The following is an 18,310-nucleotide window of genomic DNA, read 5'->3' on the forward strand; positions in this document are numbered from 1 at the left end:
CACACACGGTTACCATTAACCCCACATTTGTCTTTATTTCACTTTCTCCTCCACAGTTCTTTAATTACCAGCCTCCCTCTGCCTCCCTTTTATTCACTTCTAACAATTAACCCCTTTCTCCTCCTTCAGCCGTCTGCTTCTCATTCATATGCTCTTACAAATTGCACCTATCTGTCTCACTGTCACTCTCCTAATCCCCTCTTTCTAGCTGTCTATTTCTCGTCCTCCTTCCCACTAGTCTCGCTCTATTTTTCCGTCTCTCTCAAATACCATTACTCAATTAACCCCCTTGGTTCCTGGCTAAGGGTCAACATATGTATCAGGCCTGGATCCAATCTGTGCCTCTGACAAATGAAGGGTCCACACACACATACATGCTAGCACACTAAGGTGTGACTTAAAAATGATTGGATTCATTAGAGGAAAGAAAGAGGTAAGGGGCGAAGGGAAGGGAGTGAGAGGAAAGGGAGGGGACCAAAGCTCCATAAATACTGCTAGAAAAATCAGGACAGGGTAAAGAATAATAAGCATTAGAGAAATAACAGAGATAAAATCTGTATCATCGAGACCACACCATATATTGCCAGGTAGTGTTGGGCAGAGTAAGAGTGAAAGAGAAAAATGATGAGGACAAATTGTGGAGAGGCTGAAAAGCAGCACAAAGAGCTGGGAAAAAGTAGACATGTGAGAGGAAGCATGTAGGTTCATTATAAGGAAATCCAACTGTCCAACTCCTCTTTATCCTGTCATAATGAGCAACCTCTCAATGTAACAGAGAGATAATGATACATGAGCCAAGCCTGAGTGACCTTTAGCTGGGAAAATTTCCATTAATTGGGAAAAATTGAGGCCAGCAGTTTATTGTAATGTTGCTATTGTAGTAGACTCTGGAGTTTATTTTAATTACTTTGCAATTTATTTTCATCCTTTTATCTCGTTTTCCAACTGTTGTAAAGAGCAAATTTAAGCTAAAATCACTGCAAAGAAAGTGCAGAATCAACAGCACACACAAGTATTTGCACGAGTATTAACCTCTCAAGTACTGCAAACAGGGCCTGGCTTTAAATCACACAACACAGTCACATGGCTATTGTACTATTTTACCCATTGATTTGTAACTGCAACGGTTGTGTTTGAACTGGACGGCACCGTCGAGTAAAGTGTTTGATCCGGCCTCTCGTGTGCACACGTGTGCGTTTGTACACATTCACACACACACCCACAGACACAACGATAAGAATGCATACATTTAGCAGATGGCTGGTGGTTAAGAGAGTGTGAATGATAAAATCTGCCCACTATTCCGTTGACTTGTCCATTATTCCACTCCACTGCTTTTGAAAAGTGTGTGCGCGCGTGTGTGTGTATATACGCATTAGTATGTCTGCGTGCGGAGCCTTCGGCGTGCATGTGTATCTGTGTCTCAGTGAAACGATCTAATCGCGTCACTCTTGTCGTAAATGAGCAATATTAAAATTAAACCATTAAATTAAAACATTAAAACAGCCATTTAATTTTTTGTCTGCTCTGCTTTTATTGTTTCTGCCCATCGTGTGTGACAGGCTGTAAGCAATCAAACTAATGAGGCATTACAGACCATTTCAAAACAAGTGATATTGTATTACCCATCTGTGCATTTGATCAAGTGAAGCAAGATGTGCTTGTGACATATGAAGCAGTGCAATGTCAAAGATTTTTTTAGTCATTAGTGCTCTTGATGTGTGTGTGTGTGTGTGTGTGTGTGTGTGTGTGTGTGTGTGTGTGTGTGTGTGTGTGTGTGTGTGTGTGTGTGTGTGTGTCTCATTCTTTTTTTTTTCTTCTTTTTTTTTGTTTTAAAATGACATCAGAAACAGCAGTATGCGACATTACGTGATGGCAGAGCTTCAGTTCATCCTTTGTCATTTTTTTTATTTTTTTTTAATTTTTTTTAAATAAATAGGACAGGGGGAATGAATGAGAGAGAGAGGGGGAGAGAAAGAAAGAAAACCAAAGGGGAGAAGAGACGGTGAGAAGGGGGGGGAAGAGAGAGAAAAAAAAAAAAAAAAAGAACTCCTGGGTCACCTGTATGGAGAAGAAAAAAAAAAAAAAACAAACAAACAAAAACAAACAGAGGAGACAGCAAACAACAAAGAGCAACATAATAATAGAGAAAACAAAGCACCATCACAATAAACTAGCTAGTCATAGATATCAGTATTTACTAAGTAATAAACGATATTGTGCAGCACGCAAGATAGACAGCGCACAGTGTGCTTTGAGGCAGCAGCCAAGAAAGCTTTAGTCCGCGTCTGTGAATACCCATGTGTGCATACCTGTGTGGATCAGCATGCTTGCATTCCAAAGGTTTCTCCATGTAATGATCTGCTAGGGAGTGTGGGGGGGCCACAGCCCCGTCCTCCAGGGTGTGAAGCGGGTATGGAGGAGATCAAAACTCCAGACATCCAGAGGCCCCCAGAACACAAGAGACCAAGGAAGACCAACAGAGGGGCAGCCGCGCCACTGTCCCAGTAAGAGCTGAGGAGAGTCCCAGATGAGGGCTCGCCCAGCAGCCGCGGAGCAGAAGTCAGGGGGAGTTGCAGTGACGCGCCCGTGAGCTCCGCCGGCCCCCAGCTGCGCCTGAGTGACCGAGCCCTAGGCCGAGAGGCCGGGGGCACCCCACCTCCAAAGGGGCCCGAGCGAGCCCCAGGCCCCAGGCCCCGACAAGCGGCCGCCAAGGAGTGAGCCGGTGTGTACCCGGACGCCCACCCCCAGACACAAAGAACCACCAACACACCGACACCTGAGGGAGTCCGCCACCGGCAGGGGAAATGGTGGTGGGTGGAGATAGGCCTCCAAACCTTGGAGGGCCTGAGGTGTGTGTCTCATTCTAACAGATGCTTTGCTGAGACCACAGACAAAGTTTATAATAAAAACATGCTTCAGGCAGCACTGATCACATTTATTAACATTTGTTTAAATCAAAAGACGCCTGATCTACACTCCGATTATTGGCTACGATTTATTTCCTGGGTACATCTTTGGTATCACACAGTTCAAGACTTTTTGTTTTTAATGTGGATCCATGTTTTTCCCCATCTCAGCGTGGGCCTCTGACATCTGTCTGACTCACAGCTGATTAACACGCTTCAGTTCATGTTGTTGCCAACTTTGCAACTTTGTTACTAAAGAATCTGACTTTTCATACCTCTGTCCATTTTTTTTCATTTGTGTTTTTATATTTTTGGTCACCAGCGCAGGTACGTGTGGCTGCTCTCTCGCCGCGGGCACGCTCAGTGAGCAGCATCACCTGATTTTTGCACATGTGCAACACAGAAACTCTGCACGAAGAAGTGGCAAAATAAAGAAAGTTTCTTTCAGTCTGATTGATCATTCTAAAATGAATTTTTCTCATGCAGCCCTGGGGTTATATCCTCAGGACCCCTGAAAATGACTGCCTTTAATTAAACCGAAAGGCACCTGCCCTTCTCGAGTCATTTAGCCCCCACCAGCCCAAGCTTCTAATATTTTATGTTGATTACAACCAGAGCTCCCGAGCACAGAACACACTGTGTGGGCTGTTACCTGATGAAGACTGAAGCATGAGTGGTGGATATTATGTCTGGCCGGCTGATGGGAAGAAACGGCATTAAGCAGTCAGACTTTGAGACATACAGATGGGCTTCAAATGGTAGTTAATAAAGAAACTACACGTGCATCGGGCCAAAGTTTAATGCAGTTCCATCCAACTGTCAAAACTCATTAGAATTAGCAAATAGTGAGGAAGTGTCCGAGTCTGAGGAAGTGAAATATTGAGGATTCTTAGGTAACGTAATCGGCATATTGCAGTCCAACTAAAAAAATAATTAGAAACAAAAATGACTAGACAAAAAAACCGAGTTATACACACAACATCCACTATGCACAGAAAAGAGCAATAAAAACGGAGCAAAATGCATCTGTAGCGGTGCAAAACAACACAATTTACCCAGAGACAAATGTTCCTTCATTCCTTTTTACAAATCTCAGTGTAATGAGACTGGTGACCTAAACTTGACCAGTCTTGGTCCTTCAGATTTACTCGACAGTAACGATCACTTTTTCTCTGAGCGTCTCAAAAGCATCAGAAACGAGAAGTTGTAACAGATTCTAAAACAAAAGTGTGGGACTCCTCCCCGAGGGAAGCAGCTGGGTCTCTGTGTGGCGCCGTGCTGGATGATTATTCTAACAAACTGGCGCAAAGGGCTGAAAGACTGGTGACAGACAGGTGGACGGGCTGGCCACTTCCTGTTATGCGTCTCCCGTGTTACATGCACGCCACGTTGTGATTTTGTTAGTAGCAGCATGTTTGAAGGATGTTGCTCAAGGCATTTGTGCTCATAGGTGATTGTAATTATAATCGTGCCGCTGCAGAACCAGAAGATCTGCGCTGTACTTCTTCTGTACGCTTCCATGAAAACATCTACCATCTCCAACTACAGCATCGACTCTCCATAACGTGATCATTTTTTATTCAGTCTGCAGTTTACGCAGTGCCCTTGTATAGTATATCAGAACATTAAAACTCTAATTGCTAAACTTAAGTTCTTGATACAAATGAGTCAATTAAGATCAAAATGTGCGTTTAGCGGCTACGAGACAGAAATTATAGCGCGAGGCTGCTGTACACACACACAAAAGTAATTTGGCCGAGCTAATGTATGTGCTGCATTATTTACAGATTGATTGCAGTCATCATTGATTGTGTGGACTCATAATAGCATTTACAGTGGGGCTGGAATATAATCGTTTAGACGTTCATCATTAGAAATCATTTAGTCTAACTTTCAAAAGGCAATTAGCTGTGGGGCTCCGTAATGCTGAGCGTGGTTCAAAAAGTTCACAAGCAGTTGTGTTTCTCCTCACATCAGGAAACTCCAGGTTATCTATCGCATCATACATCTGTGTGTCTCTGCAGCCTGCAGTGAGTAATGGGCCGAGCCATCTCTGAGGTAGACCAGCAGAAAGGATAAATAATTGTAGGCGATCTGGATAATCAGATGGACTCAGAGGTTTATGTTTAATAGCTGTTGTTATTATTTGTAATTTACATTTACAAAGATCTGTACGTAGAAAACCATTTCAGGTTTGACTTTCTTCTTCATTAACCCGTCACCAGCTTTCCCACTGCTGCACACGCCTCCCCCTCTTTTCCCTTTCCCCTCCTCCTTTTACCCCCTTCTCGTCAGCTTAGCTCTTTCATTTTGAGGAAGAAAACACAAGCCAGTTAGAATAAGGCAATTATGACCCTGCTGGAAAGGTTATTATGCATAATGCCCTGTAATCCTCCTCTACAGTTTTCATCAGAAACGACATGAACATTAAGACCTTGCAGCATATACGTGCTGACAGAAATGGCTTCCAGCCCCATTTTCTGAAATCACAGACAAAGCCACAGTTAAAGCATTGATTGGTAAAGATGATGTAGTTGCAATGTGATTATTCATAGCTGCTTGTGCTGCTGTGACAAGATAATGAAGACAATAGACACCAGACAGTCTGGCAGCATTTGCCTGGAATAGTGTCGTTAAGGTAGTTTTGTGAATTTCTCTTTGCGTGTCGTGTTGGTCGACGTGTCAACATTAATTAAACCGTGACCCCGATCAAAACAGACTTGAGAGGGATTAAAAAAATGTGCAGTGTGATATGACACAGTGAGAAGCGGTTATTTGTGTGGGCGGACGCTGACGCAGTCCAGACAGCCTTTTAATCCCATACACCGCAACAAAAACTTGATGCTTAAAACAAGCAGACAGACGTGCAACAAACCTCATTGTTCACATTGCACCTCTGTCTTCAGCTTAATGATCCCATTATTATTGTGTTAGGCACTAATTAATGATGATTTTTGTAACTATGCCAGCAGCAGGAAGTCTTGCAGGAATTGTTTCTCCACTAACTTTTAATTTGAATTTATTGAAGAATTAATTCCCCATTTCTGTGATTTATTTGTTCTGGTTTTAAGACCAGTTTTACTTTTTAGGATATTCAGCATCTGGGTTTCAAGGGTCACCTCTCTGTGCCCTTCTCTAAAAAGCCTCCATTTACAGCAGAGAGATATTGCTCATCAGATTTGGTCTGCGAGTGGCTGCTCTGTTATCTCGAGCCAGCAGGGCTGCCGGGCTTGACCCCAGGTCGTCTAATGAAAGCCTTTTCTACTCAACAAATGTGTTTCACATTGACATTTGCTTTGATTATAGATTGGTTAGAGGTTCTTAACTAGTGAAAACACATTTCTAATATATCTGGTAAAGGTATCTGTACTGGTACCACACCTAGCATCTCACAAATGATCTTGGATATGTGGAATATCATTAGACCTACTGAACTGGATGAAGTGTTAAAGCTAAAGTGGACCTTTCTTCTATCACTTCCAGCCCATCCTAATCATATTTATCAACACATCTGTGAGGAAAGCCGAGTTCAAATATATTTCTCTGTCCAAGTCTGATGTCAGCTTTCGAAGGTTAAGTGAATGAACTAAAAGGCCAACTACACACACAAAAACAGTGCTTAAGCAACCTTTGCCCCCTCAGCCCCCCACATAAACTGGCTGCTGGTGAGAATAATATTGACCTTCCTCTAAAGAAAGCATTGCCGATTATTGCTTTCAGACGCTGCACAAGTGTCATTTACTGGGCACCATTTTTATGTTTTTTTACAGCCTAATCATTTAAAGTCCTCAGGAAATAACACAGTTTATTCTGAAGCCAAGTGAATCCTTAGCCTGTATCCGCTCCTCTCATTTCTATGTGCTAACATGAGATGGATACTTTTATATAACATGACCTTCAAACAATGAATGCAACTTGTTTACAGGTCTAAGTCTTTGTCATCCAGCATGACGACACTGTAGCGCCAAACTGGAAAGCAAGCCTCCAGCTTTAACTGACTCCAGCTGGTCCACATCGTGGTACAACGTAGGGCTGGGCGATATGGCCTAAAATCCATATCGCGATATAATTTGAAGCATGTGCGGTAAATATATATATATCGCGATATATTCTTTTCTTCTGTATAACGTATTTTCCGCACTATAAGGCGCACTTAAAATCCTTTAATTTTCTCAAAAATCGAGTGTGCCTTATGTATGAATTCTGGTTGTGCTTACTGACCTCAAACCGATTTTGGAGTGCAGAAATCTGTTAAAGTGAAGCGCCTTGAGGCGACTTTTGTTGTGATTTGGCGCTATATAAATAAAATTGAATTGAATTGAATTGTTAAAAAATTTTTGATGGATTGTCAGAGCATTATGGCTGCTTCAGGTCCCAAAGTCAAACGAACACTGAGAGTTAAAAACGGTCTAAATTCTTTCATCTTTAATAAGATGATCAGCGTTGCTGCTTTAGCAGGTGTAACAATTAAGTTTAACATCCAGGCATTCATGAAAACAGAATTTATTAAATTTAACGGAGTTAGAAGTTAACAGGAAGTTAGCTCGCTAGTTTCCACCTAAACATGACATACCATGTTCTGACTGAGAGATTTTTGAAACTAATTCAAACGTACAGGTCTGTTATCACTTCCAACATAAATGAAGACAGAAAACTAAACAGCAGTGACGTTTGCAGGGTTACTAAAGTTGGACTACCTGGTATATAATGTTGTGCTACGTGATCGCTAGCGACACAGCTATGTTAGCATAACATTAGCACAGTGAAGCTGGAGGATGAACGCCAACTTTTTTCCCCACTCGATAAAAGTTAACGTGACGGATTCTGGTGGTCAGGGACAAATGCAATCGCATAGCAGGATGCTACACGGGCCAAACTTCAGTCAGGAGAACAACTGAGATCATTCATCTACAATATGAGGTTAGTCATTAATATACTGCAACAACATGGGAACAAAGCCACAAATAAATAAATTTTGGAGGGGGTGGGAGAACTGTGTGTGCATTAGTGATCTGTGGGTGGAAAGGGGAGAAGGGGGGTGGTAAATAAAGTAAAAAAAAAATGATGGGGCCACAAGGAGCTGATATTAGGCAGAAGTGGCACTTTGCCTTTTGCCTTTGTGGCTCTTTGCTTAGGCTGCTGCCCCCGCGACCCGGCCCCGGACAAAGCGGATGAGGATGGATGGATGGATGGAACATGGGAACAGAGCAGCTGCGAGAGAATTCAACATTAATGAATCAATGTTACGGAAGTGGAGGAAGCGCAGTTTTTGGCTTTCCCCATATTTCAAAAGTGCTTCATCTCTTTGCTATGACTGTCGCCCGCCATAATTTGCAGATGATAATGGTTGTAGCCGCTGCGATGCTTTCGATCAAAACAGGCGCAGCTTGATGACATCATCAACATGCGCTATCGCGATAGAGCGGTATAGTCAAAATCTCTATCGTTGGCCAAATTTATATCATTTCTATCGTATATCGTTTATATCGCCCACCCCTAGTATAACGGTTCATCTAGAAGTGCTAAATACAGATTAATGCCAGGCTGTGTCCATATGTCTTTAGGTTGTGTGCATATTTGCTCTTCTTAGTCCTTCAAAAGGTTATACGAGTCATAAAATGTCCTTCCTGTCCACTATAGATGACTCAGATGTCATTTTCTTTATGCAGCCAGACATTCACCATTATATAGTGATCACTGGTGAGTTGTCTTGTGTGAGCATTGACAGGTGTATCCCGCAGTCCTTGAGAAGGGTGGAATGGCCATAAACCTCTTCTTTCCTTAGGACCTCAGATATCAAATATAACTCTCAGTCTGGCTGCTGGTTGATGAGGCTACGGCCTCATTGGTAAATTGCAGTACGCTGACACATATATCAGTCTACACTGACAGTCAACATATATTAACCGAGCGCCCTTCATATATGTGCATATGTTATGAACGCGAGCAGTCGATTTATCAGCTTGCAAAATTATACGACATGCTGTGTTATAACATCTGCAGATATTTAGAGTGCTAGTCGTCTATGTAATAAATATCCTCCTTTCTGTTTTGATAGGGTAAAAGGGTACACGCTCATGAGGGGGTTTGAATGGGGATCCATTACAAAAGACACAATAATAAGCATGATAGGATGTGTGTTTCAGGGTGTGGGGAGTGGTTTCTCTGATCTTAAATCTTATTTGTCAGGGAAGCTAAATGTAGAGTCTGTGTGCATTCACCACGTGTACGTGACATTAATGTCCCAGAACAAACATCAATATCATATGAGGCAACAGTGTTTCTCCCCCATCCATCCATTACCAGCTAACCTTTTAAACACACCCTAGGCCATGTAAGACTGTTTCTGCATACCTCCGAGATGGAAAAAATACATTAGGAATTACACTTCCAGCAACATAGAAAATGCTGATGGGAATCCATATTTTCTGCTTACTTTTCATTTCCTTTGGCACAAAGCTGTGAGTGTGCTTGAAAAACAACGTGCAGGGGAGGCATTAGGGTAATGGAGAAAAAAGGCTGGAGTGAGAGGGTGTTGGATGGGGGACTAAAGGTGCATTTACCAACAATGCACAACAGCCCACATCATTTATTTTATCTGGTATAGTATAATTTTCCTAAGAGGTGGATCCTGGGGGAGCGCCGTGTAAACGAGACTGTTCCCTATCAAGCTGTAGAATAATGAAAAAATACAACAGTAAAATATTTTCTATGTTAATGCAAAGATAACGTGTCATCTGTATCCAAACACAGCAGCAGCATTAACTTGTAGGCTGAGTTTCCTTTTCTAAATTAGACAGACTCTATATTCTTCCTACAATGTTTCGTATACGGTGTTTGTTTTGTCATAAAACTGTGATGGTTCACTACACCTAATTAAGCCAGGTGAATACCGTCAGGCGTTTTATTTCCAGATACCTGGATTGGGAGGAAAATAATGCTAAATGAATTACACTCAGTTGCAGCATGCTAGCAGACTGAGCCTTAAAAGCTGGACAGATGTGCCAACTTTAAATTTTAGTGTTTTTTTTAACTCAGCTTCTATTTTACATAAAAATCCTGTGAGACTAACAGGATCCAAAGTCCTCACAGAGAGAAACTTTTTTTCTTGAATGTGAGGTTCGAGTGACAGTCCCACAAGCCAAACAAGCTCAACTCCTTCAGTTCCCAGCTCCCTTCACCTCTTCTGTCCACTTCCTGGTTCAGAGATTTCTGTGGCCGCATGGTGGTTGGTGTCTAACGTGGCAGTAAAGTGTAGAACACTTTCAAAGCTGAGCTGGATGTGGAAATTAAAGATCTCACAAACTGGGGCCTCCAAACATACACACGCCACAAGTTTGGGTACGCCAGGTCTGTCCAGCATCCAGGACGCTGGAGCCCACAGTAAAGGCACCTTCAAACACCCCACCCTGAGACTCCAAACAGGCAGGATCCATTTAACCATTTAACCGTCACTCAGCACGTGAGCACAAGCGACAGCCAGGACTTGTTCCCTAACCTACAGCTGCAGAGAAGGAACCTTTTCATCTGCTGGGAACACCCCAACATCTCACTGGGCCAAGCGCAGAGTGGTGCAGAGTCCAGGCTCTCTCTGCGAGACTGGTTTCAGGTCAAAGGCTGTGCGCTGAGGCGAGCCCGACCACATCTAGAGAGTTCCTCTTGACCACAAACACTCGCTCAGGCTCCTTTCTCACCACAGAGGTGACGCTCCATAATCCTACAGCCAGATTCATCAACCCCTGACGCCATCACTGCGGCGGAGGCGTTTGCGATCACGATACGGTGGCAATTTACGGAGGGAAACAGTATCTGAGTATATTTCAGCCACTTTTTTTAAAACTGTACTCCTGACCTCTTTCTTCAGCGGACCTCAAATATCTTTTATTTTCTTTGTGGTTTTAAACCTAAAGCCAGGCAGTCTGAGTCTGCCTACAGTAAAACACTCATCTGGGATTAGGAGCCATTTATTCATCTCAGCTCAGTAATACTATGACAGCCTCGCTTCAGAATCCAATGAATATCTCACACTTTCATTTCATATGCAATCTCTGGTGCTCAGGAGTGTGTATCGCCGAGTATGATTCTGTACAGTTTATTTGTTTGTGTGTCTGTGTGTATGTGCCTTTTGGGGGCATTAGTGTTTTGCAATGTTTTCATCCCAGCTCTGAAATATATATATTTTCTAGAAATCGCGCAAATTAATACTTTACGTTTCGATGCGTTTCGCTGTCGTATTTGATGCCCTAAAATATGTCTTTGGCAGTTTGACTGCATTCGAAGTCTGTTACCTACAAGCGTCGCTATCCTATTTGAGCGAATATGAGAGAAGAGAGCATCGAGGGAAAAGCTGAATAAAAAATACAGCAGTCGTCAGATGTATTGTGCATCTTTAGGGACCGCCGTCACCAAGACATTCATTTACTTTCAGTCATTAAAAGTCCAGCTCTGACACAGAAACCTGCTCGACTCGCTCCAACTTGCTATTCAAATGATTAAACACTTATCTAATCATTTCCCTTCCACTCACATTTTGATATCAAACATTAACTCAATGCTTCACTCTAACTGCAGAATGAAAGACAACACTGAAACTGCTGTAACCCTGAGCTCTCTCAGGAAACAGAATTCAAAGATCTTAATGTTACAAGTCAACGCAAAAAGGCTAAACACGTGAAAGAAAAAAAATCTAAACAAAACAAAAAATGCCAAATAATTCAGTCTCGGGCGCTAAAGTCCAGACAAAATCAAAGACACACCATCACAACTGTTTCTAACGTAGAGGAACTAATCTTCGCAGAAACTCTACACTGTGACACCGGCACATTAAGCATCACAAACAAGCAGCCAAAAGCAGGACCAGTGCATGATGCTCTGCAAATCTCACCAAAACCATGGCAACAGGCTCTCAGAACAATAATCTTCTCGGTCAGTTGCTGCTTTCCGGACTCTTTTATTGCTCCTGTCATTGAGTCATGCGGCCGTGCGCTGCGGCTCTGTGTGTCATGTAACTGCACAGTTTTCACACAAGAGCTCATCACGACGTTTCACTCAGCGTGGAGGAACAATCCAGGCTTTATGAAATTCTAAAATGTCATGTGTGAATATCAATTCTTAGCAACAGACACAGTCACAAGTAACATTTCTTCAGGTCAGTCTTGGGCCACTTCATGCACGTAACCATGCACCAAAGCTGTCGGCATGCACACTGACCAATCAAGCCAAAAACCTTTAGCTAGATTCTCAAAAACAAAACTATCCTTTTAAATGTAAAATAAGTGATTATTTTGACATGAACAGAGGCACAAAGGCCCGAGTCTTAACAAACAGCAGTTCTTCCCACAGATTCTTACAGCCTCGAGAGAAATTGCTAACTACAGCAACTTTGTTCTTAATTAGTTCAGTGAATTTCCAACAAATCCTGCAGTATTTATACATGCTTAAAGGCATACAGTATGATCCAAGGACAGGGAAACACACTGTATCTGTACAATTTCTAGCCAGCAGGTTCTTCAACTTTTTTAGCAGTGACCTAAATGAAAAATTCAGTTATCCATAGGACACAAGCTCATTAAAACATGTTGACACTGTTTTAATGTGCGGAGCCACCAAGAGAAGGGCTCCGGATTCATTTAAGGCTCCGAGCAATCATCAAACAGCCCTTACTCTAGGGGATGGGACTGATCACATTGTATAATGCCAGATCTTTTAGAAAAGTATGAAAAACTTCAGTTTCCAAAGGGGTTAAATGACAAATGATATTCTTCAGGGGAAAAATAAGAATAAACAGGAATATATGGATTACGTTTGGCTCAAGTCTCCAAACGTGAATTACTAATGATGCTGCCTGACGCTGAAGGCGAGTTAAAACCTTTACATCTGAGTTTTGCTTAAGAGGCATTATTGTATCAAGGGAGTGGCTTATATGCCACTGCAGCTCAATACTCTGCACACACATACAATGGCACACAATATACCAGACAAAGATCTCTACTTCAGCCTTTGTAACACTTTTGAGCAGACACACAGTATCATGTGCTCACTTCTCTGCGTAATCAGCATGAAACTGTTGTATCAACTGCAGTCAGCATTCTTTTACTTGCTTTTGCATTTGGCACACGCTCGCTCTCCGTGTGAGCTAGCATCAAACCAAAGAGCGAAGAGAAATACACGGGACTGTCATGCACTGTTGCACTGCGCAAACCAAAGTGTGTCCTATAGCTTTAGGGATACAGACGGTCAACCCAAAGGCAGGTTGGACAATGACACCTCTGTACATTTCCAAAAAACAAATTGCGGTGCAGACTTTCAGGTATAAAGTATTAACTGTTTTGAAACTGCTCGTTTCAGAGGGTCAAAAGTGATTCGACAGCTTACTGATGCAGTTTTATGGTGAGGCCAGATTACCACAACTAAGGTGGATGATGATTTCAGAAGGCTTCCTTTATGAAAGAAAAAGCCTTTACCGACCTCTAACCAAGTCAAGAATACTCTCAATGAGGTGGCAGTCTGTATTCAAGAGGCACCTTCATGAATGGAAATAGAGACAGTTTAACACAAAGTGCAAACCACTGGTTACACACAACAAGAAGAAAGCCAGACTTTGGCAGAAAACATTTAAAACCAGCCTGTGCAATCCTGCAAAATCGTTTGTTATGGCCTGCCAGTGCAACTGTGCCACTAGTGTTATTAATGTTTGACTGCTGATAGACACAGCTGATCGCACAGCGCTTCACAGTGCAAATGGATGAGAGCCCAAAGCAAACGACACCCAAGAGTTTCTGAAGGCAGTGAAATGACACAAGACCACCTGATCTGGACCTGACCGAGCAGACGTTTTAGTTCCTGAAGGGAAAACTGAATTCACAGCAGCAACTGAAGGCGTGGAGAGAAGCTCAAGAGAAGAAGTATAGCATTACATTGGATTTTATTTTTAAATGCACAGTGGTGGTGTACAGAAGCAGATATACAAAAATTGTGGCAAATATTTATGAGCCAAAGTAAATACTGTGATTTTGTAACTGTGCACAGAACAATAGCTGCCTGGTGCGTGTCTGGAGTGGTCAGTTGCACATGCCAGTGTAATCTGCTGTGCTGGTCCGTCAGGAAACAGGCTATTCCAGTTAAAACTAACTAACACATATTGTTTTCAGAGTTATTAATTAAGAAGCAGGGTTTCTGGTTTTTGGTTAAAATCAAATAAAAAACTCAAACCAGTCAGCTGTTCCATAAAAACATACACCAATCTGTATAATCCCATAATCATACTTAAACAGAAACAATAGAATATATTCTGCAGAGGATGTACTTACCTTGTCTTTGTCTTCCACCAGATCACTGAGTATGTCGTCGGGGTCTAGAATCCCCCCGTCACAGTATTCAACATGGTGCGTCCGAATGAAGAAATCTCCTTCCTACAACAAAGGACACAAAAATCAGTGACTTGTGAACAGACTTATCACCACATGATCAATTTACCTACAATTGTTTTTTAACACCTGCACACATTTCTAACAGAACACTTGTTTTGTTTTGCCCCATCAGGAATGACATCAGTTATCACAGACAGAGTCTCAGTCGTGGTATTGTCGGACTGTTAACCACAACAGGCTGGAAAACTATCCAACATTTTCTGTCAGAATCCTAAAATAGTCACACTTCAGTCTGAAGGATACGGACTGCTGTTAAATTACACATCACAGAGCACAGAAATGATGTGGAGTTCATCAGTGTTGCATTCTTATGTTTCTTTAGGGATGTTTTTCTTTAGTTGTTTCAGGACGGCTGCCAAAATCTGATATTAAACCGCAGCTGAATTACTGAGATGTTACAGGTTGTGCCCTCTGTACTGCAGAAGTTAGGATGAATCTTCTCTCTTGTCAATCCAGAAGAGAGATCTTCCTCGTCCATCTTCAGAGGAAGGTCATATTGACGCCCACGCAGTCAAAACTAAAGATGGAGAAGCAGCGTTCAGTTTCCAAGGTCCAAAACCAAGTCTCGGAAAACTGAAGTCTTCTCTGTTCCCAGTGCATTTGTATTAAATTTACTTTTTATTAAACCAACTTTCTTTCTTGCACTATTACTGCACTGAAAATGTTCATCTTTTTTACATTTGTAAAAAATGTGTTTTTTGTTCTCTCTAAATCATAATTATGCATTTATTCCAAATTCATTTCTAAATTGCAATTTTTTTGATATTTTTATCATAATGCTTTTTATTTCTCACATATTTATCACTTCTGAAACTTCAAGATTCCAAATAATTGAGAGTTCTCACAGTAAATGTTTTAAATATTGGAAATGATCCCGGTTCGTCCACTGTGCATGAATGTGTGCATTTGGTGTTATATAAATAAAAGTGAACTGAATTCAAACACCAGTGGTGAATTTGTGTGTGTATGAATAGCACAGTAGGCAATAATACATAACACCTAGGGCTGCCACAAACGATTATTTTGATAGTCGACTAGTCACCGATTATTTTTGCGATTAGTCGACTAATCAGATCATCATCCATCGGACATAAAGCGTACAGCTTATTGCACCAGCAGCATCTGCTCTTATATAACTATCATTAGCTTACAGCTTTAAGTGTTTAAGGTCTGTGCTAACTAAAAATAAAGACAAGATGATAGTTTATTAAATTTTACTGAAATCTGCAGATTGTTTCGGTGAAGTTTAATAAACTCCTTGCTATCTAAAATATAACAGGACACCGGAGTAAATTCTCCAGCATCTCACACTTGTGATAATCAGCTGTCTGCTTGACGTTTATTCAGCTGTGTAAAAACTATAACTTTAATCTCAGACAAACCGATTTACCCAGGAAAAAATAAATAAATAAAAATAAATAAATAAATAAATAAATACTTAAAAAAGCCAAACAATAACATTTTTAAGTTATCTTAGTGACTTATATATCATGTTTAACCTGAGTAGCGAAAGACGGCGGTGGGTTTGAAAACGATTTGCCGGGAGTCCGGTGTTCTCACGGCTCTAGTGACCTTGCTCCCGGCTAGCTATCGAGCTAGTGGGTAACAGACGTCTCCGAAAACGTCGGAGCGCTTTTGAAAATATGCGGTGTCTTGATAAACTGAGCAGATATTTGAGGTTTACACAGCTACATTCTCGCCTGAAAATATGTTAAACGTTTATTTTGTGACCCAGAAAGAATAATAAGAGTAATATTAAAACTAACTAGCTTCCGCCATTGTTGTAAATTGAGCTGGGCTGCGCTATGAATTCTGGGACACAGCTTCTTCTTCTTCTTCGGGGTTTAACGGCAGCTGGCATCCTTGTACATGCAGTGCTGCCATCTTCTGTTTCAGTCCGTTATTACACTCTGAAATCCTGCTACTTATTCCTGCGGCTTTTGTGATCTTACAAAGCTTCAAACGACGCGTCGACTGTTAAATCAGTCGTCGACGATTTTGATAGTCGACGTAATCGTGACTAGTCGACTAATCGTGGCAGCCCTAATAACAACACAGATACATGAATGTAGCTTGTATTGGAAACACACGTTGGTCAAAAAGACTAGAAAGGCACTGTTGACCATCTGCTTCCTATAATAAAAATCCTCAGTTTTCCAAATTCAAACACAGAACAATGGAGAGAGGCTCTTTAATTTCACACAGCGGTCAATAAGTTTCACATTAACATAGTAATAAATTAAAATTATTCTAATTATTTGATGGACACCCACAAGAATCTACTGCACACCAACTCCTCATTTATAAAGCCCTCGCTCTCCGACTCCCCTTCTCCCTCAACTTTGCCCTCACCTTTGTTTCTTTGCTGCACACATCTCTCACATCTTCCCCGAGGTGCCTTGTACAGATTACAGCTCTAGCTGGGCCCATTCTCTCTCCCTCCTCGCTCCCTTTCTCCGCCGTGTTGGGCCTGTGATTAATGACTTTGAAACTGTACTGGACAGCTGACTGCATAGAGCTGGTTGTTGAACAACATATTGAGACAACACACAAGCGTGCACACACATACTCAAGACAAATCACACGCAGCCTAAGGAAAGGTGCGACTCCAAACACTACAGGGTGGTGCTCCAGTAAATCACTCTTTCAGGGTCAGATGCTCGTAATGTTTTTCAAAAACTCGCATTAGAAAGATTTCAAGATCAGATTGTGTCCACGGGTATCACTGCAAGGGCAACATTTCCTTCTGTCAGTGTATCAGTCCAACTGATCTGACTGTGTAATCATTAAAAACGATATGTGTGCAAACGCGTACAATTACAAAACTCACCATTTCAGTGGCTATTCAACGATCTTTGTTGCACAAGCCTCTGACACTGAGACCATTTATGCTCTTCTATTGTCTGTAACTCTTCCTCTCTTCCTTCCAGCTGGAATTTATAGTATGACTCCGCTGTAACAATGACTTGGCTGAGACCCAGTCCAGATGCATGAGATAGATTTTCAAATACTCCGTTTTATTTTCTTCTTTCCCCTTGAGCACTACCAATCAAGGCTTTGGAAAATGTTAACTCAAGGACACACACCGAGTGCGCGTGTTTGTGTAACTGCCTGCGCTTTAAATTTTGTTTATTAGTTCTAATGTCCAGCCCTCAATCGGTCACCGTCACACAAACAGCGGGACACCACACGAGCAATCGTACCTCGGGAAACAGGCGTGATGAGTTCAGCTTGTATTCTACTTCCTCACATCAGATAACTAAGCCGGGCCTGCTCTCAGTGTGTGGGCTGATCCACACCACCCAAGTACAATTCACACAGAAGCCTTTAATTGTAACTAATCTATTAAAGCTCAACGAGTCATTCATCAAATTACAACAAACTAGCACAGGTGGATTTTGAAGCGCTTACAGCTGAAAACCCAAATCCATCGTCTTAAAGTTATCATCGATTAAGCCCTAAACAAACTCCAGCCTCCAAATGTTCCAACGCTCACTCACCGCTCTGGTAGCTAAACTTTGTTCTCAACCACCTGACCTGCCAAGTTAGCTCATATTAAATATAGCCCCACCAACGCCTACTAACTATTTTTACTACCAAGGCAGAAAAGGTTAGTCTGACAGCTTATTTTGCTCGTGTGTCTACTTGGATTCAGCAAATTGACATTTCGAAGGTTGATAACTTGATTTTCACTGAACACGGTCTTTAAATCTTTGAGCAAGGAAAGATCCTGTGCACAAATAGATTTACGGTGTAGTTTGTCTGTTTGCCAGCAGGATTACACAAACAGTACCAAGACAAATATCGTTAAACTTTGTGAAAAGGTGCAGGAAAGGCAGATCTTCTGCCACATTAACACTGAATATTAACGAATAATCATGTGACTAGAGTCAGATGATATTTAACCTGACAAGTAAAGACTTATTTGCAAATTAGAATTTATTATTTCAGAACATGTAAAGTACTGAGAAA

At 41.7% G+C, this 18,310-nt stretch overlaps 1 protein-coding gene across 3 annotated transcripts in view; it reads right to left on the bottom strand.

Annotated features, from left to right (window-relative positions):
* LOC101471429 (partitioning defective 3 homolog B) overlaps positions 1-18,310 on the bottom strand; it is a 231,506-nt gene that overhangs the window by 202,741 nt on the left and 10,455 nt on the right. For all 3 annotated transcript variants that reach the window (XM_014409193.4, XM_076875376.1, XM_014409192.4), the window contains exon 2: positions 14,219-14,320. In XM_014409193.4, coding sequence (XP_014264679.2) covers positions 14,219-14,320 — 102 coding nt within the window. The remainder of the gene's footprint in view (positions 1-14,218; positions 14,321-18,310) is intronic.

Source organism: Maylandia zebra, linkage group LG16, assembly GCF_041146795.1.
Source record: "Maylandia zebra isolate NMK-2024a linkage group LG16, Mzebra_GT3a, whole genome shotgun sequence".
Taxonomy (NCBI): domain Eukaryota; kingdom Metazoa; phylum Chordata; class Actinopteri; order Cichliformes; family Cichlidae; genus Maylandia; species Maylandia zebra.